Below are 20,449 nucleotides of genomic sequence, written 5' to 3' on the forward strand. Positions count from 1 at the left end.
CTACCAAGAAACATGAAGACATCAGGGACCTGGCCTAAACAACAGCAGTATGCAGCATGTCATTGGGGTTTTCAAGTGGGCACCTCCCTTCACCGATGTTTCGTTAAGTTAGGCCTACGACACCTCAAGAAGGCTTAACAGTGAATTCCAGCGTCCTGGAGTCACCCCCCTCCACTCTGCCACTGCAAAACCCTGTTTTTCTCACCATTAATATTAGACAACAACTAATATTTCAATAATTAGCCTAGTCCTTTTATGAATCACGACACAAACAAATCTACCGTGGTTCGCCCCGTTGATGTGGACTGAAACACGAACCAATCGACCACATCTGTAATGATTTGCAAGTCACGCAGCCACCCTTACCTTTAACTAGCTCCCCAGCTAGCATACTTCCTACGCGTAAGAAACTTATAAGAAATGAAACAGGAAGAAACAAAACTTCAAGCAATGAAACATTTCTCATAAACACAGGGAAACAAAGCTCATGGATCGTTCCTGCAAAATTAAACGTTTTTCAGAAACCACTTTGGCTAACCCGATTTGTACTAAAAATTCAAACATTCGACCTGCACTGTCTAGACTGATGATATTTTAGATCCAGGCCGTCCCACGCCTTATTTTATTCATCTAAAGATGAACTGAAATAAAACTTGTCTCTGGAAGCTCCCCGTGACCGTCTGCAGGTCTCCAGACGCGTCCCCGAGTCAAACTTCCTCCGTCTCTCAGTTCATTAGGGATCAGACGTCATTTTTCAAACACGGCCTCGCCGTGGAATTACGATACATTTTTAATTTGACTCTCATATTTAATTCAGATCCACGGACAGCGATGCTGTGCACCACCTGAAACTTTAAAAACCAAACTCATTTTCTCCCTCTCGTTCTTATTTTTAAGGGAAACAGACTGCTGGGAGGCTGGGAAGTTAGTTTCCAGTGCGTGTTATGAAAAAGAATGATATGTTCTTAAACACCCACTGGTCTTGTTTCCATCCATCCATGTGTGACGCTTAAAGCGGGAATGAAACACCCCTACCCCCTTCACCTAAATCTGCAGTTATTAAAATCATGTGGAGGATAACTACGATAACTGATCTGATGATCTGAGATTGCCGTGACCGCTGAGATGAAATCAAGCGCATTTCCATGAGTGATTACTCTGTTGTGATAATGGTCTGTTTGAAAAGTTCACTGCTTTCTCTCTCTCTCTCTCTCTCGCTGAAATGCTTACAGGGTTCATTGATGAGGTTTCAGTAGTTTATGAGGAGATATAAGACCTGAGAACTCCTCTGAACCACCGGGCGTCTACCAAACACAGCTCAGGGCCGACGCCGATCAATGCGAGGACATCAGGTCTTTGAGGCCCGTAACATATTTGATTCTTCTATCTGTGACGGTAAATTACGTGGATCAGAAATTACGTCTTTCCCAATAATTCCCGCTGCAACGTGACAAATCAGAGCTTAATCTTCTTTTACGACAAGCGGGAGCGTGATGGGATCGGACTCGAACGAAAATAAAAATAAACTAAAGAATCAGCGACACTGCAGAGATGACACACAAAAAAAAACAAACATAAGACCCGTGAGAAATGGTGTTTAAATTAGCATTGAACAAACACACCGCTGGGCTGATGACAGTGCAATCAGATTAGTCACAGATCGGGATTACAGTACATCGGCGTGTTGACACAAGAGATAACTTCCTCCGGACGACGCCTCAGGCTGAATCACACTGACACTGTGGAAATCTAAAGGAGGGGTCGTACGGGGCCCTTCAGCTTGAGCGTGACCAGATTCAGCTTCACTCTATTATCTGGGGCCCTTGGAGCAAAGCATCTGCTGCTGGGTTCCCTTTGTTGCCCTCTGTGGTTACGTCTACAGACCTGTTGAATCCAGGATCCCGTCATTCATTATTCCTCAGGTTTAGATCGACAGCACGGCTCGTAATTAAATTAGTTTGGTTGAATTAGCTGGCCCCAGGATTTCCAGGAAAAATGTGCGTGAAACCCTTAATGCATGCAAATTAAATGTGCAAGTGCAAGGTTCAGAACGGGGCAATCGACTGGCTCGAGGCCGACGATCCCAAATATCAGGAGCCTGGATGGTGCCGACCAGAAATGTCTTGTTTTTGCAATTTACAGAATCTAACAATATAGCCTGCAGTGGTGGTTTTCTCCTGTTTTTGGAGAAAAGTCCAAGGTTGTGGTTTGTCGATTGGGGTTAATTTGGCTGTTCTTGTATTTACATCTCTTTTTTTCATATATTTGGCCTTTGGGAAGCCTGAAGGTACCACTAACCACTCAAGATTGGTGAAACAATGATGACAGTGCAATCAGAATAGTCACAGATCGGGATTATATCAACACTTTGACCCAAAGATAACTTCCTCTGGATGATGCTTCAAGCTGAATTACACTGTGCAAGGTTCAAAGTGGACAAACGGATAAACACCAGTCTGCTTGTCATTGACTGGCTCTAGGCCGACGATCTCAAATATCAGGAGCCTGGATGGTGCCAACCCGAAATGTCTGAGCCTGTAGTGGTGGTTTTCTCCTGCTTTTGGTCAGAGATCGAGAAAAGTCCTAAGTTTTGGTTTGTCAGTTTGGGTTAATTAGACTTTTCCTGTATACAGACCTTTGCCAACACAGTAGGTACCACTAACCTCCACCTCCAGATCTGTAAGACAACTGCAAATGATAATATTTCCACTTTGTTTCTGCGTTTCTTTTTTTCCCAACCCTTTAAATGAAGCAAAACTAAAGCTGCATTATGTTGCCACAGGGTCTTGGTCATGAGCCTATATTTGGACAATGGAGCTACGTCTGCAGTGCAAAAATTAGCAGTACTATCTGCACAAGCACTGTTGACACTCTCCTTAACCGCTCGTTCAAAGCTGGCTCCGTGTCTCTTGTTTGCACCGGTCCGCCCTCTGAAGGGAATTTCAATAGCAGACTGCTCTTACAATTGTCGACTTAGAGCCTCCTCAATTCCTGAGCAAACTAAAGGTTAAATTAAATCCCTGCTGGAGCCGCGGGAGCAGAAACGAATAATCAGCCGGCCGCCGCCGCTGGAGTGTCCACACATGACTGATCTGAACTCACAAAGACCAGAATGGTCCTTCTGGTCCCAGATTTACACCTGATTTGTCTCCATTAGCGTAATCTGTCCTCTTGTCTGTCTCTGATGTCATTCCTTCCTGTATTATGAGGTGGACTAGAATACAAACCAGATGTTCCAAAACAGGTAATCAATCCCACTCTCTGTCAAACTAGAGCAAAGGATGACAGGTTGAATATTTATCCACTAAAACCACGGTAGCTTTAAAGTCAAAGTTTCCTAACGTGCACAGTTGTGTTTGTATAAAATCATGAGGTTCGTTCTGACTGTCTGTCTGTTCCTGAACGCTGCTGCTGCCTTTTCCATTTATGTGTCTGTCATTTGAGAAAATTACACGTTTTCAAAAAGATTCATTTCTGCATCTCCACTAAAATACATATTCACGTCGTCACGGAGCCAGCCGTCTGCCAGGTGTCTTCTCCATTTGCGTAAATGCACGTCTCAATAGATCAGATTGGTGCTTTTAAAAGCTCACCTGCTTTAATGTTACTGCAAACACTTCACATTCTGGATCTCCCGCCCACCTCTCTGACTGAACGCACGGCAGGTAACGTAAATACTGAGGCACAAACAACCGCAGGACAGACGTGAGGCATCAATGAGACAGCTCACACAGCGAACTGGAGTGCTGCTTGTTTTCGCTTTGATTTCTCACCTGCAGAGAAGATTTGTTCAGCTGCAGCCTTCTAATATTATCTTCATGAAGCTGAGTCTGTGTCTGAAGAGGTCAAAATAGCAGCTGCCACCAATAGAAGTAAAGGAGACTAGACTTCCCACAGCAGTTACAGCACAGGTGTAGCTGATAACATTAATCATGACTCCATACCTTCTCCACCTTTCCACCGAGCCACCATGCAGTCTTAGGAAACATCCACTATATGTTCTGATGCATAAACAGGTTAATAAACTGAACACTCCTTGGTCTGTGCTCCTCTCTGAACATCCTGACTGCACCAAGTTAGAGCTGGGAGGCACACCTCAACCAGGGCTGTGCGCCGATTAATGCTCGTCACACATTTCACACATGGATGCAATCCTCTAGTCAAATAACTACATTTGCAGATGACACCACAATAGTTGCAGGCCTGACTGCTAACAAGAATGGAGGTGGATCATCTGGCTGAGTGGTGCAAGGACAATGACCACTAAAACAAAAGTTCTTCAGACTCACCCTGTCGAAAGAGCTGACATGAACCATCACTAACTCCCAACAAAGGACTGTTCTTCCCCAGGAAGCTTAAAGCAGCAGAGCTTCACCCAAAACTGCTGCGTAACTTCTACAGGAGGCTCTGCCAGCTGCACTGTGTGGTGAAAGCAGCAAAATCTGGTCACCATCATCTACGCCAAAAAAGCTTTTGAGGAAGGCAGATAGCAGAATCAATTAGAGCCACGACTAAGTGTGAGCTCCGTTGCATCTCCCCCCCCCCCCCCCCCCCCGAGAAACTAATTCAGAAGAAACAGACACAAACAAGAACGTTCACTCTTTTCACTGTGACAGGTTAAAAGACAAGTTATGTGTGGCAAGTTAAATGTATGGTGAGATAAAAAAAGAGAAAGACAAATATGAAGCCAACACCGATCAGCCACAACATTATGACCAGGAGAAGGGAATAACATTTAAACCATCTTGTGACAATTCAATGTTCTGCTGCGAAAATTTGGACCTGGCATTCATTCATGTGGATGTTCCTTAGACATGTAGCACCCACCTAGACCAGACCAGGCACCCCCACCCCATAGCAATGACACTCCTTGATGGCAGCAGCCATCCCCAGCAGGATGCAGCCTGACACAGACACACACACAAAAACACTTTAGGAACAACTAAAAAAAAAACATGAAGAACAGCACAAGATGTTGACCTGGCCTCCAAATTCACTAGATCCCAAACTGATCAAGTATCATGTGGGATGATCCACAGAGGCCCCTCCCCTCAAAGACCCCCCCACTAACAACATTCAACACCCTCAGAAGACCCATGTCCATTCTCTGATGAGTCACCACAAGGGAGAAGGTGGTCATAATGTTATGCCTGATTGGTGTACATCCAACAACTTCCACATTAACTAGCTTTGAAGCCAGACCAATAACTCCTTACACTATTCATGCTTCCTAACATGCTTCCTACATTTCCCATAATGCAGCTTGATGTTTTAATTAGACCCTCTCTGCTGTTCTTTATGCAAACACACACACTTTAATAAACTGTGGACTTAAGAGCTTCACAATCAACCAACACAGCTGGCACACAAACACAGGCACAGTCGAAAGCAGTCCAAGGACTTTCCATCTGCTTTTGTTGATAATCTTCCCCCTGAGCGTCCTCCTCTCTGGGTTTCCATGATCAAAGTTCGGATTTGCTTTAATTATTTCAGATCAATGCTGGCCGTGGTTACAGTGGAGACCCGTGGCCAATGCTGAGGCAGCAGAGGAGGAAGGAAAATCAGCTGAGTCGCCCCGTGCCAGCGTCTCATAAGCGCAGTGAGGAGGGAGAACAGTGAGGTGTGGGCTAACGCAAGGCTCCGATCATTAGCCCTAAGTGTTCCTCATTATGTTCCTAAAGCCTCTGAAGACCAGAATCCCTAATTGATCTCATCCTGGCATTTAGTAACACTCGGGGAGGCAAAGGGCTGCTCGCTTCCCTGGCACTAGAAGATAGGCCGCCTGGCTCACCCAGGAAACACTGGCTCATCACTACAAACGAACGCCTGAAACTCGGACGGCCGAGCTGCGTCAAACACTCCAGCACTCCAAGAACGCCACGGAGCGAAGCAGAAGCAGTCACACACTTTCACATTCACAGAGCAGAAAGTCAAACTCTGCCAGAATCGGAGTATTTTAAAGATATTTTAGTCCATTCAGGAGACATTTGAACTACTAGATTATCAGACGTGGTGAGCCAACGCTGAGCCAACGCTGCTTTCTTATCTAGAACGCACCTAAAACATTTCACATCGCGCTCATACGAATCATCTGAAGCGTCCAGTGTAAGGGGATTAAATGGATTCACATGTGCACACTATCTGCTTCTATTTGTTCCGCATTCGTTTTTGTGATTTTGTGTTTATCATGTGAACCCTTGCAGACAAATAACAACAAACAAACTCGGTTTATTTGTTCCTGGACAGAGTGTCATTGTCGTGTTCACACCAAACAGACCTGAGAGATAAACTGGTTTAAGGACAACGACCTTAAAACCACTCCCCTTCTATCTCTAGCTCCAGGCGTCACACTGATGCTGACAGACTCATCTAACTCTAAGACAGAAGAATTTACAGATTCTTAAATCTCTGTTATCGCATTTATGTCAAAAGTTTTTCTCTCTTTCACATTTTCTAACTTTTCCGGTGCTTATCTGTCGCTCTGTGTCAAATGCTCCAGTCTCTGTGAATCCATTCAAACCTTAAACAGGATGCACAAGCAGATAAGCAGTGAAATATACGCTACTGGGTAATTTTATAGTAATGTAAATCAGCCAATATGTTGAGTGATATACGAGCGGCTGAACCGACTCGTTCTGGTTCAGAGTTTGATAAAAAACGCATGTAGTCGAGGGTCCGTGAGGCGCTCTGAATACTTCCAGCGGCTCTAATAAGTTTCATGTGATATTGAAGCTTCTGAATTTAAAAAGCTTTGAGGGCAAGTTGGAAATGAAACTCGATATTTAAATTTGCACAGATTCAGTCCCAGAGGGCTGCGGCCCACACAGAGACGCTGCATATTTTAAACTGATTACAACATTTGATACCAACATCTAGCGTAAATATCACAAATGAACACTGTCATTACTACTACTACCACCACTGCTGTGATTCTGTGTGCATGCAGATTTTGAGTATGTGCATAATTGGGATTTAAGGCTTGAACGATTTCACAGTTCTTCTTTAACTATATCACTGAACAGCAACATGATAGAAATGCTAAAAGTCGTATTCACATATAAAGTGATTTGTAGCAGGGGACGGCTGTGGCTCAGCAGTTAGTCCTAACTGTTGTCCAGGAACTAGCAGGTTAGCGGTTTGGTCCGTGTACTACTTGGTATTTAAAGTTTGGTTTTAGTTTTTGAAAAAAAAAGAAATAGAAAAGAGAACTAAACGCTGTACGTCAGTAGTAAGTGGTCCAGATGTAGCTACTTCCTGTTTCATTGATGTCTACCGGTCGCTATTGTTGTTATTGTTAGCAGGGTTGTTCTCATGACTTACAGTGGATATATATTCTCTTGAACGCCACAGATTTTGTGCACACCACAATATCTAAAGTTGCATTTGAACGCAGCCAAGACAAACTTCGACTGAAGGGTTACAACTGAAACCAGTCAGCTCCTCTTTAGTGACGATGGAGTTAGCTGCTAATGCTAGCAGAGGAGGACAGACTGAAGCTGATTTTCCACCCACAGCACTCTTTTTTCAAGGGACTAAAAGATTCCTTGAGATTCCTACTGTCCTGACTGTCTGCTTCCTCCAAAATTTGGGGAAAATAGTCTCCCAATATATTAAAGAATTAAGCTCAACAACCTGCTCCTCTCCAGTCCAGTAGGTGGCAGTAAACCAGAAGATCTGATCTGTGCTTAAGCAGGAAGTCAGACCAACATCCTCGCCTAGAATTTTTTGTGGTAGAAAGTTTGTCTTGAGTCTCTCCTTTGGAAACTGATCTGACGGGCCAATCAAATCGTTTGGGCGGGGCAATTAGTTCAACTTCACCTACATGTCCAAAGAGTTCCTTTTCCGGCAATCACTGCTACAACATATTCTGAACTGAATAAATACTTTATGGTCTTTTGACGACACATCGCCTTTTGTCTCTTTCTTAAAACTCACTTTAGACATTCAATAATGGGATTTGGGTTCATGCTGAGGTGAGATTGTGGATATCTGACATTAATCGTAACGTCTTACATGTTGTTAATTCATTTCCTGCATCTATTGAACAATTAATGAGTGAATTTAAAAAGTGACAAGAATGAAAGTTCAGCTTAACCGCGGCCTGATTTCTATATCCTCACTAAACTATAAAACTCTCCCTGCTGTGCTTCTCTTGCATCAACAAAATCACATTTACCGGTCTCTGTTGCTGTCAGAGCCCTCTTTAATTACAGAAATGTACCATAGCTCCTAACACTTCCAGGAATTCACCTTCGCTGTAGCTCGGCTGCAGCTCTGCAGGGCCGTTGATAAAACACTCACGGTGCAAATCTGTCTCTGTCTGCTAATCAATAACGTGTTATCATACATCAAGCTTTGGAAATGAACCTGCCCAGAAGCTAATTATTATAGAGATGCTGAAGAACTCCACCAGAGAAGTCAATTGTTTTTCATTACTGGGAAAATTGATCACAAGAAGAAAATATATATATATATATGTGTGTGTGTTATGATTTGTTATGATGGGAGATGTGAGTGATAAATATGAGGCACGTAGCTGCAGAACAAATGAAAGAGCCCGAGGGCGGCTTCATAAATAACACGGCTGCTTTAATTTGGCTGAACGCGGTGTGTATGCTCGCTGACACCGGGAGGTTTCTGAGGGCCGGACGCTGCCAGAGCTCTCTGTCTTCCTGCGGCGTCCTTGAGCGACACGATAAATCCCGACCTGCTCCAGAGACTCTGCCCTGCAGCTGACCTCTGACCTGTGAACTCTGACTTGCAGATTCAGTGTAGCGAGAAAATGAAAGGCACATTTGTCCCCCTGTCAGGATCAAGAGAGGAATATTGAAGTCAGATCATTTTCATTGACACCAAACTGATTCTGGGTGCATTTCCGTTGCGGAACATTTTGAGCAACTCAACTCTCCAACCTACATACGCTTCCACTGTAGAGACCGAGGCCTAAATCAAATATAAAAAGTACCTGCTCTGCAGATAATACTTTCTGCAGCTTCAGGAACATTCGGTGTGGGACTTGTATCCCTGAACATCACTGCAGTTGTCTGGTGAATCAATGCTGCAGGAAGCAAACATCTCGTGCTGCTTTTAATCAGGATGAAGCAGGCTGGAGATCTGACACTTAACAGGGTTTAGGTTTTGTCTAATTTTGCAAGATTCCAAAAGAATTTAAGATCGTTGCACGTTTGATATGTCGTCTAATTTGGGTCGTCTTTCAGTGGCTTTCGATCTGTTGTAGAGGTGCAGTTTAGAGTATGCTGGAGGACTTACACTTGCAAGAGTTTCTGGATATTGGTGGTGTAGCTACGTAATCTGGATTTTATTCTCCAAGCAATTGGACAGTCCTACAGCCAATCAGAGCCGTTTACCATAAGCAAATTTAACTCTACGCCACTCAGAACCCTCCAGTTATCTTGGCTGTTTTCAAACAGATATAATGCTGTCTTCAAATAGGTTTTGTCTTTCAGAGATGGTGGTGTGCATAAAATCTGTGACGTTCAAGTGGTAATACCCACTGTAAGTCACTGAGTCTACAGCCAAACAATTTGATTGGTCTCACAGATCTGAGCTGGAGCATAATCATCTCCCAATGGAGAGACTCCAGATCAACTTTAAGCTGTAAAGAAAAAAACTAAACAAACAGGGAATTTTGTCCGTCTTCCAGGCTAGAACATTTGTCTTAAGGTTTAGAGAACGTCCTTCAGCAACATTGTGAGTCTGTTTCATCAACGTTCCTTCAATCTGACACAACTGTCTCCTACTTTCTTTCTCTCTCTATAAAAATGTCTTGCAGCAACAGAAGAAAAGTTGCAGCACACACGTCTCTCTGTGTGTCTTCAACGTCTGGCTGTGATTACCAAACAGGATCATTCAACCACTCAGAATAATTCATTAACTCTGAATGAACATTTTGTCTTAAAGCTCACAAAGCAGCCCACTAATGCCATTTAAAATATATAATAAAACACAATTAAAAAAAAAAAATGTTTGAAATTATTCAAACTTATTTAAATGTCATTAATGTTCCTGTTAAGCTTCAAAGAGTTGTGACTGATGTAATTCATGAGAACGAGTCACAGTGCCTGGCATTAAACATTCATTCCACTGAGTCATTTGTAATTTTTAATTTCCTTATACATATTCATAGTAATTAAATATGCATCTGAACCATTTAGCTGTCCCTACTGATAAATATAAAAATACGCCTGTAGAGGAACAGATCTAAATAAACGGTAAATGCTGCACTGTTTCACATCTAAACCTGGTCAGCTGCTGCAGATACTAGAGGTTGGCTTCAGTCTGCACCTCTTCTTCTTTTTTAGAGCATGCTCTATTCATAGTTCTGACTAGGATGCAGAATTCAAAGTCCTTTGGGGAAAGCACAGGTCGAATTTCATGTCTTGTCAAAGCCCTGCTCCTCCACCAATCTCTGGTGGAGGAACAGGGCTGGGTATTTCAGTCTGTTTTGAAAGAGATTTTCACAAAACTGTCATTGGTTCCAGAGGTTCGTGGTATTTTCTTCCTCTAGTTTCTCATCTTTCATGTGTCTTTGCTTTTGTGCAGCTCTTCTTTGTCGTCATGTCATTTGAATCCAGTCATCTTTCAGGTCTGACGTTGCTCTCAGAGTTGGAGCTTCTGTCATGTTTTTTTCTTGGATCTCCCTCACACGTCGACTAATCTTGTGCAATCGCGCAAAACTGTTGCACGCTTGTGTGCATAGTAACGACTCAACTCCCCAACCTACAAACGCTTCCACTGTAGAGACCGAGGCCTAAATCAAATTTAAAAAGTCCCTGCTCTGCAGATAATACTTTCTGCACGTTCAGGAAAATTCGGTGTGGGACTTGTATCCCTGAACATCACTGCAGTTGTCTGGTGAATCAATGCTGCAGGAAGGAAACATCAGTGCTGCTTTTAATCAGGATGAAGCAGGCTGGAGATGTGACGCCTAACGAGGTTTAGGTTTTGTCTAATATTGCAAGATTCTGAAAGAATTTTTGATCATTGTCGTCTACATTTTTACAGAGGTTTTCTCAAAACTGTCGTTGGTTCCAGAGGTTTGTGGTATTTTTTTTCCTCTAGTTTCTCATCTTTCTTGTGTCTTTGCTTTTGTGCAGCTCTTCTTTGCTTTTGTTTTTTGGATCACCCTCACACGTCGACTAACCTTGAGCAATCGTGCAAGACTACAGCGAGTTTTGAAACAAGAAGGTGCAGGAAATGGCATTTATTTTAAAATTCAATCAGAGGATTTCATGAATCGATATCAGATCGTCCTAATCAAGATGGATTTGAATGGGAAAATCGATTTTTTTAAATCCAGTCCTACTTAGGAGCAAGTCCAAATGCTGTCAGCAGAAGCCAAATTGCACAGAATCTGCTTGCCGTCGTTTTATTTATTTTTTTATTGTCAAGCTGAGTTTTTAGAGAAACAGGTGTCACGTATCACAGCAGTCAAGTCCTAGGTCTTGAGTTTTCAAGCGTGACTCCAGTCTAAATCTCAAGTGTACAGCTGGTGGTATTTACAGCAGCTTTGATATGACAGTGCTCAGTTTTCCCCAGTGAACAACAGCACCAGAGGAAAAAAGAAATCTCTTTTTCTTTCTTTGCCACTTCAAGTTTGACCTTGCACTTCATGAAAAAAAAAGAAAAGCCCAAACACAGACTTCTTTCTGTTCACTATGTTCCAGGTCAAACTTACAATCTGGTTATGAGAAAACAGAGGTAAGGCTGAAACGTGACTGTAAATACTGATGACAGCCAGCACTGAGTCACAACACTTATATATATATATACAGCTAATGAAAGCTGCAACTGGAAATGTTGAAATACCACTCAAGGTAACGGTGACGTTCTCGTAAGTCATCCTGTCACGCGGCTAACCTTTCATTTAATGAACAAACCGCCGGCATCTTTGGTCTCTCTGCTCACTTTCAAAAGTCAGTCCGCTCCCAATTTCCATCCTGCCATCCAGTTCGGGATAAGCACGTTTTATTTAATATCAAGACTCAACAGCGCCTGACATGCAGCGCTCCTTTTACTCAAAATAATTTCAAGCCAACAGCCAACGAATGACCTCGTCTAAATCACCCGAATTTCAGCATCAATTTATTTCCTGAACTGGCAGAGTCAGATTTAATTTAGACTCTGTGACGTGATGGAGGAGTGCGCGAGTGTGCGTGACTCCTGAAGAGCGGCGATCCCTGCATGCCGCTGCTTTTTCAAGGCCAGCTCAAGGTTACCTTGAAAAAACATCTGGAGGCCCGGCTGAATATTCACCCTGCAGACGTATATTATAGATCACGTTGTTCTTATGGATTCCCCTTCAGCGGTTACCGGACGGCGTTACACGTAGAGATTGGAGGAGGCTCATAATTCAACCTGAGGCGTGAACTGTATGGATAACGTGTTTATATGGACTGCTTTGTTTCCACTTGAGAGAATCAAGCGTTTTATTGAATATAGGAATCCATAGAGGGAAAAGGTCACTCCCTGCACATTTGATTCAGGGTGAAGATGAATAGTTTGCATACTGAGGGGCTGTTGCACGCTTGTGTGCATAGTAACGATCTGTGCAAGCACCCGGAAAAGAGCGGGGCGATCAATCTGCGTTATCGCGGCGAGGCGGATGCTGAGACGAGCGACGTTGTTTATTTCTTGGAGAGAAGCTGAAAAAAAAAAAAAAACAACCCAGCGATGCTTTAATCGTTGCGGATGCACTGCGACAAATGAAGCCGTAAAAACAGGCAGAGGCTCGCGGCAAATGATCGCCTCCAACGCCTGATTCATTTCAGAATAAGAAAGATAAATACGGTGTGAACAGAACAACTTCGCCTCCTGCACAACTGTAAGGAAATCAGTTTCATATTTGCATCTAATTCGGTGGAAACAAGTTTCCCTCGAGAGGACTTTGTGACAAACTGTACACATGCTCCAGTTTTAGTATAAACCTATTCCCTCTGTAAACACACACACACACACACACACAGATACGTGCACACCGAGGCAGCAGGCCTTCCCCAGAGCTTCTTGTACTTCAGCTAACCTCCACAGTTCTGCTGTTCCAAGAACAACGATCTCCTGCCTGGTAGAAAAGCAATCCAGCAGAGATGTCAGCGTCCGTGTGGAGAGCTGTCAATCATCCTGACCGACTGATTGGCAGTCCCTGGCGGTTCACGGCCCGTGCGTCGGCATTCTCTAAACGCAACGGCGAGCGCTTTGATTAATCGTTCTTGTCCGAGCGATCAATAGAAGCGGACGACGTGCTGCAGGACTGAGGATTGGGATGTTCCACACACAAGGTTCTGATCACAGTATGGGATGAGCTCCATGAGAATTATGGGTAATATACGGTTTTAGCAGCAACTAGAGCTGAATGTCTCACTCTACTCTCTACCCACAGACCCATACGACTACCTCATAATTATAAAACCAAGTAGTTTACCTGAGACAGAGGTGTTCACAAACAGAACTCTGGTCCATGAACCACAGAACAGCATCTCACCACACTCTCTGCTGATTCTCTAGTTTCAGTTTGATTATTTCTTGATTTCCTGAATTCTTCCTACGAATCTACAACCAAAACTGTTTGCAAGAACGTAACAGCAGAAATTAGTCTCGATTGCTCTGTGAACACAATTCAATTTAAGGTTAATGCCATAACAATATTGCATCAGTTCCTCCCTGATTCTGAACCAAATGCAGATGTGAAAGCATCCTGAGTCTCCTGTTCAGTTGCTTGCTGTGCTTTCTGGCTCTGTACAGCCTCTTGAGACAGCTTTGATGGTTATCAGCACTATATAAATCAAACTGAGCTGAGCTGACTGCTGTACTGTAATCCACATATCTATCACAAGATATGAAAGCTGATCAAGAACCAGAGCATTTATCAGAATGGACCAGCTGTCATCAGTCTTTTCCAAGCAAAGATCTCTTTGTACGAGGAGAAGTAAATAACATTTAAACCATCTTGTGACAGTTCAGTGTTCTGCTGGGAAACTTCTGGACCTGGCATTCATTGGTGTGGATGTTACTTAGACATGTAGCACCCACCTAGACCAGACCAGGCACCCCCACCCCATAGCAATGACACTCCTTGATGGCAGCAGCCATCCCCAGCAGGATGCAGCCTGACACAGACACACACACAAAAACACTTTAGGAACAACTAAAAAAAAAAACATGAATAACAGCACAAGGTGTTGACCTGGCCTCCAGATTCACTAGATCCCAAACTGATCAAGTATCTGTGTTGATCAGACACCACAGGACACCCTCAGAAGGCCCACGTCCATTCTCTGATGAGTCACCACATGGGAGACCTACACAATGTTAGGAAGGTGGTCATAATGCTACGGCTGATCAGTGTGGAACAGCGACAACAAGAAGAGTTAGCTTCTTCCATACACTAGTAATATTCTGATGTTTTTCTTTGCATACATGAGAGTTACTTCGGCCTAAAAATCACTTTATATGTGGACGATGCTTAAATCTCTTGATTATTTCTCTGATCTTGATCTTTTAATATTGAGACAATCTGAGTCCAGATCTGATCTTAAATAAACTAAATGTCCTCCCCTGGAGATTCCTAACGGCTTTTCTTCTTTTACTTGTGCACTGTGAAACTGGATTAAGTCCAATAAATAGAAATGTTCTGGTCATCCAGTACCATGAACTCCCTAACCATCTTCTTATTTTAAACACAGCGTTTGATGTTGTTGCCTGAGGTGTCTTTTTTGATCTATAAAACTTAAGTAAAAAGACGCAGAGTTGCGTCCAAAGAAGCGGAAACAAGGGCGACTGCTTCCTAAGAAGAAGCTTCTTGGATGAAACGTCTTCAAAAATCTCTACAAGTCCAGTTGACCTTGTTTCAGCTTCCTTGGACATACTGTGACCTTTATGACTGAGAACCATCACAGATTTAATCTTAGTGGACGTTATCTCACCTTCTTGGTTCTCACTTTCACCAGTTTTGACACAATTTACAAATTTAAACCAGAATAAAAGACGAACTGCACTTCCTGCAGGTCCAACCTCAATCTAAATTCCCAGCTCTCGTGTCCATCCTGCTTCATGAATAATACGAGCTCGGACAGAGAGGTGTGCGAGCATTAAACGTGCATTCATCAGGTCTGGCCCCGGCCATTGACGGGCTAATCAATGTTTAGCAATAAGGCTGAATGTGGAATGAGGAGTGCGGGGTCCGGGTCAGGACGGATGGGAGAGAGATATCAATTAAGCAGGGAACTGCAGCGTCCAGGCCCGAGGAGCTGAGACGGCAATATCCCGACTCCGGTTCATTAACTAAACGACGTGTGCACTGAATGCAGAACTCTTCCTGCAGCCGCCACCTCCAAAAAAAAAAAAAAAACCCTCCACCCATCCCGACTGTAAATGGCCGCCTCATTCAGCGGAAAAATGAGCGCAGCGCTGCAGCAGGTAGTAAGAATCGCTCACACAATGAAACACATCTGAGGCCTGGGAGACAGATAATATCCACGCTTGATGCAATAAAGAGAAGAGTGTGAGTTGCCCGCAGGTTGGAAATGCAAAGCACGACTCAAATATATTATCAGATTATACAGTGAGGTATTTGCATACGGTTTGCTTTCAGGGTAAAACTGGAGAGAAACTGTTGGGTAGCAGCAAATATGATCATTCTCAGTTTGCAGTTTGACTCCAGAAACGTTCACAGAAATGTGACTATGGAGTCCTGACAGCCAGGATAAAGGTCTAATTTAGTTTGGAAGATTTTTATCTACAAACACCTGAAAGAGAATCAACAGTTCCACATTAACCAGCCTGACTTCTCTGAGTCTCTACATTGGGAATTGATTCTGCTCCTGCAAAGATCTGCAGGGCCAATCAAATCATTTGGGGGTGGGGCTTAATGTGGTGATGAACAGAAGAGTAAGAGTAGTTGAACTTCTTCACAACAACCTCACTATTAAATCCAAACCAGAATCATATTCCGACAACAACTGAGTCAAACCCTCCGAGCCTGGGGCAGCGTCTCCTCGTCCCGTTTTCTACAGGACTCGGCTACCGCTGCAACATTTAAGGGTGATCTGGGTTCTGAACGCAGCGTGTGAGCGAGGGCCTTGATGAATGGGCAACTTCAGAGGATGAACAAAACAAATGCTGCTTCCAGCGGGGACTGGAACTGGAGATGACCTCAAAACCAACAAGAGCGCACCAGGGAAAATGGAAACTATGCAAAAAATACACCATATATAGCTGCACATAGCTGCTGGCAAAGTACTTACTAAATATATATCTGAAAAGAGAAAAACATGTTTAGGTTGATGCCCGTACTCTCAGTTTGAGGTTTGAGTCCAGAAATCATTTAGATTCTAGATCATTCACTTCTTTAATCTAATGCACAATTTTAAGAACCTATTCTTAATGGTTAGTGTTTTCCAGTAGTCAGCCATTAGTTCTGCTCAATATTCCACTGGTAGCTCATTGATTTGACGTCTAGAGTTCCTATTCCTTCATAATATACTTGTATACTTGTAGTTTTTTAATGCTTTTGGTGTCTGTTATGTATTTTAAACCCTGTCTTACTTTGTACGGTGTCCTTGGGTGTTTTGAAAGGCGCCTATAAATAAAATGTATTATTATTATTATTATTATTGTGATACTGATTAATTTTATTGGATGAGAGGTTCAGTTTGCAGACGGGTCTACCTTTTAGCAGAGGCTGAACAAGTGTTGCTTCCAGCAGGAAGTGGAACTGGAGTTGAGCAACAAGGGTACACCAGGGAAAATGAATGATATGCAAAAAAACATATAGCTGCACATAGCTGCTGGCAAAGTACTTACTCAATATATATCTGAAAAGAGAAAAACATGTTTAGGTTGATGCCTGTATCCTCAGTTTGATGTTTGAGTCCAGAAACCTTTTATCATTAAGATTCTAGATCATTCACTTATTTAATCTAATGCGCCATTTTAAGAACCTGTTCTTAATGGTTAGTGTTTTCCAGTAGTCAGCCATTAGTTGTTCTGCACAATATTCCACTGGAAGCTCAGTGACTTGATGTCTACAGTTCCCATTTCTTCACACTACTGATTAATTTTACTGGACTCTCAGAATTTTTGCACGAGAGGTTCAGTTTGCAGAGTGGAACTGGAGTTGACCAATAAGGGTACACCAGAGAAAATGTATAATATGCAAAAAAATAAAAAAAACACATATAGCTGCACGTAGCATGTAGCTGTACACCCTGGACAGGTCTCCAGTCTATCACAGGGCTAACACAGAGAGATGCACAATTTAGAATCACCAATGAACCTAACCAGCATGTCTTTGGACGGTGGGAGGAAGCTGGAGAACCTGGAGAGAACCCACGCAGACACAGGGAGAACATGCAAACTACACACAGAAAGGAACCAGCATATATCAGAAAAGAGAAAACCAGGTTGATGCCCAGCCTGTAAATCAGCTACTAGCCCATTCTCTGATTGCTTGTCAACTCCAACGTCACAACGTCCGACCGTCTCATCAATGAAAATGAGATGAAGATTTTCAGGAAATGAAAAGCTGGGATGTGAACCTTTCCACGTTGACTGATGTGAGCAACACAGCAGCTTTAAGACAAACGAGGACATCACCTAAACACCAGAACAGAGTCCACTCCCCCCCCCCCCACACACATGCCTGTTGACACCACCACACACTCCAACGTCCACTAGTGGTCGCAGTTCTTCTCTTTTCCACAGCCCAGCCTGGACTCAGTTCGTCTTAATTCAACCCACTGCTCCACGCAGACAGCTCCCGAGCAGTTAACTCACCACGCAAACCCAACTTTGACAAGTTTTCACCGAAACTTCTGAGTGCACCTCTAATTTCCACGCAGCAGAAGCCAATACAAATGCAAATGTTTCATTTGGCCGAAGCCCAGACAGAATTAAAACACGTTAGTTTCCACTTTTCTCTCTGCTTACCTGAAAAACACTACCGTTTCCCACAAATAGATCCCCAGCGCGTTTAGTCGGCACATTTTTGCCAGTCTCATTTTGTTGGGGGGGTGGTGGGAGTGTGTGTGGGGGGGTTGTTGCTGGAGGAAGAGGAGGAAGAGGAGGAGGAGGAGGAGATGGAAAAGAAAGGGGGGGCCACACTCTTGAGAGGATGAATTCCCCTCAATGCAAAATCCTTCAGTGGTGGAAAAGGAGGAGGAAGAGGATGAGAGGGGAGTGGGGGGGAGTTGAGTGGTTGTGGTTTGTGACCTCCAAGGTGAGTCGATTTTTTTTTTATTATTTTTTTCTTTGCGGTGGGGGGGGAGGAGTGTGTGCGTGTTTCAGATCCCGGAGTCGTCGCCGGAGCCAAGCCGCGGGATGCTCATGACCTCGCTCCCCGTGAAATCATGCTCGTGTCCGCTCCGACGCCCCCAGCGCCGCCGTCACCACGGAACAGGAAGAAGAAGAAGAAGAAAATCCACACACAAAAAAATAAAATAAAAATCCACTCGGAAACAGTGTTCAGGACCAGGGACAGAGGCAGTGGAGGAGCCGGCAGAGGCTGCAGGGGGAGGAAGCTCGTCCACGGGAGGAAGAGGGGGGGAAATGGAAAAAGGGAAAAAGGAAGGGGGGTGGGGGGGGTCCTCAGAGCAGCTCAGGGGCTGCTGGTAATTAGCAAACAAGTACACCCAGTTACTCTTAAGTCCAGTCTGTGCGATCCACAAAAAAGGGTAAAGGGAAATAAAACATATTCCTTCAGAAGTAAAAAATAGTAAGAATAAAAAAATCACAGGCTGTTTGGATGCGGGATGAATTCTGTCTCCACAAAAAAACAAGAAACAAACTGTGCGTTACATTCCCCAGATCCACACTCCACTCAGATCGGAGCCACGCAGGGCAGCGCTTCTTCTCAGATCTGCAGCTTTCCTCTCACATGTATCCCAGAGGCGGCCGCTCTGGATCCGTGCGTGTCGCCGGCTGTTGCGGGACTCCCGGTGAAGCTGCTGCTGCTGATGCTGCTGCTGCTGCTGCTGCTCAGAGAGGGAGGTCTGCAGGTAGAACAAGTCTGCCTCCTCTTCTTCCTCTCCCTCTCCTTCTTTACCTCCTCCTCTTGCTGCTGATTCTCCCTCTTCTTCTCCTCGTAGTTCTCTCCCAGGGGCGAGCAGTTGTAGTAGTACTTGGCGCTGCAGCAGCACGGCTCAGCTACTCCCATTGTCTGGTGGTGGTCAAGTTGGAGACGCACCGGCGGCTGCTGCTGCTGATGCTGCTGCTCTCCGCATCCGCTCCCTCCCGGACACCGGCTCCGTTTAGAAAAAAAAAAAGAGAGGAGGAAATCAATGGACCCACCTGAGAGCGGTGACAGGGTTTAGAAGAGCCCGCTCAGACCTGCGCGTCGGACTGATGTGGCCCCTCTTCCGTGGCGCAGGAGCGCGGCGGCGACACTGGCCCCTGCCGGGCGCAAACACACACATATACTCGCACGCACGCACACGGACACACACACGGAGGTACAGTACAGTCGAGGCAGCCTCGGTTGCGCTCCGACACTGGATTTTCTTGCTGCAGTCATTTACCAAACTCCAAAAAACGCACCTCGCAGCGGACAGACACGCCCACAGGAGGCTGTCATTGGTCGGCGTGGGGCCGGAGCTCGGAGCTGGTTGGCCGGCGGAGGTGTCACTGTAGCTGGACACGAGCTCTGCCTCTGAGAGAAAGAAAGAAAAAATAAATGACTGAAGTCAGAGTTCAGTTAAAGCTGACCTCACAGACCTGGGATCTGCTTAAGGACATATTAAATACACGTGCACCTCACTGAGCTTTGTTTGAGAGGGAAGACTTTAGGAAAAGGTTTACTTTCCTCATTTCCTTATTTTGCACAATTTCAAAATAATAAAAAAGGTAAAATAGTCATACACTACCTGGCCAAAAAAAAAGTCGCCACTTGGACGATTGTCTGTTTGAGAAGGGTCAAATCATTGGCATGCATCAAGCAGAGAAAACATCTAAGGAGATTGTAGAAACTACTAAAACTGGGTTAAGAACTGTCCAACGCATTATTAAAAACTGGAAGGATAATGGAGAACCATCAGGGTAAGAAGAGAGGCAGATGAAGTGATGCACCCATCATGCCTAGTGTCTACTGTACAAGCCTGTGGGGGCAGTGCTATGATCTGGGGTTGCTGCAGTTGCTCAGGTCTAGGTTCAGCAACATTATGTTGCCCAAAGAATGAGGTCAGCTGACTACCTGAATATACTGAATGACCAGGTTATTCCATCAATGGATCATATTTCAAGATGACAATGCCAGGATTCATGGGGCTCAGATTGTGAAAGAGTGGTTCAGGGAGCATGAGACATAATTTTCACACATGGATTGGCCACCACAGAGTCCAGACCTTAACCCCACTGAGAATCTTTGGGATGTGCTGGAGAAGGCTTTGTGCAGTGGTCAGACTCTCCCATCATCAATACAAGATCTTGGTGAAAAATG

At 44.2% G+C, this 20,449-nt stretch overlaps 1 protein-coding gene across 5 annotated transcripts in view; it reads right to left on the reverse strand.

Annotated features, from left to right (window-relative positions):
* Window positions 1-18,017, reverse strand: part of glra1 (glycine receptor, alpha 1) — a gene marked incomplete at both ends in the record, with an annotated part of 110,675 nt that extends 92,658 nt beyond the window's left edge. For 4 of the 5 annotated variants that reach the window (XM_084549718.1, XM_084549719.1, XM_084549717.1 and 1 more), the window contains one exon: window positions 17,947-18,017. In XM_084549718.1, coding sequence (XP_084405844.1) covers window positions 17,947-18,017 — 71 coding nt within the window. The remainder of the gene's footprint in view (window positions 1-17,946) is intronic. The other variant, XM_084549720.1, reaches the window with a different exon arrangement.
* Window positions 18,018-20,449: the final 2,432 nt, after the last annotated feature.

Source organism: Chelon labrosus, assembly GCF_963514085.1.
Source record: "Chelon labrosus genome assembly, chromosome: 8".
In the NCBI taxonomy this organism is placed as follows: Eukaryota; Metazoa; Chordata; class Actinopteri; order Mugiliformes; family Mugilidae; genus Chelon; species Chelon labrosus.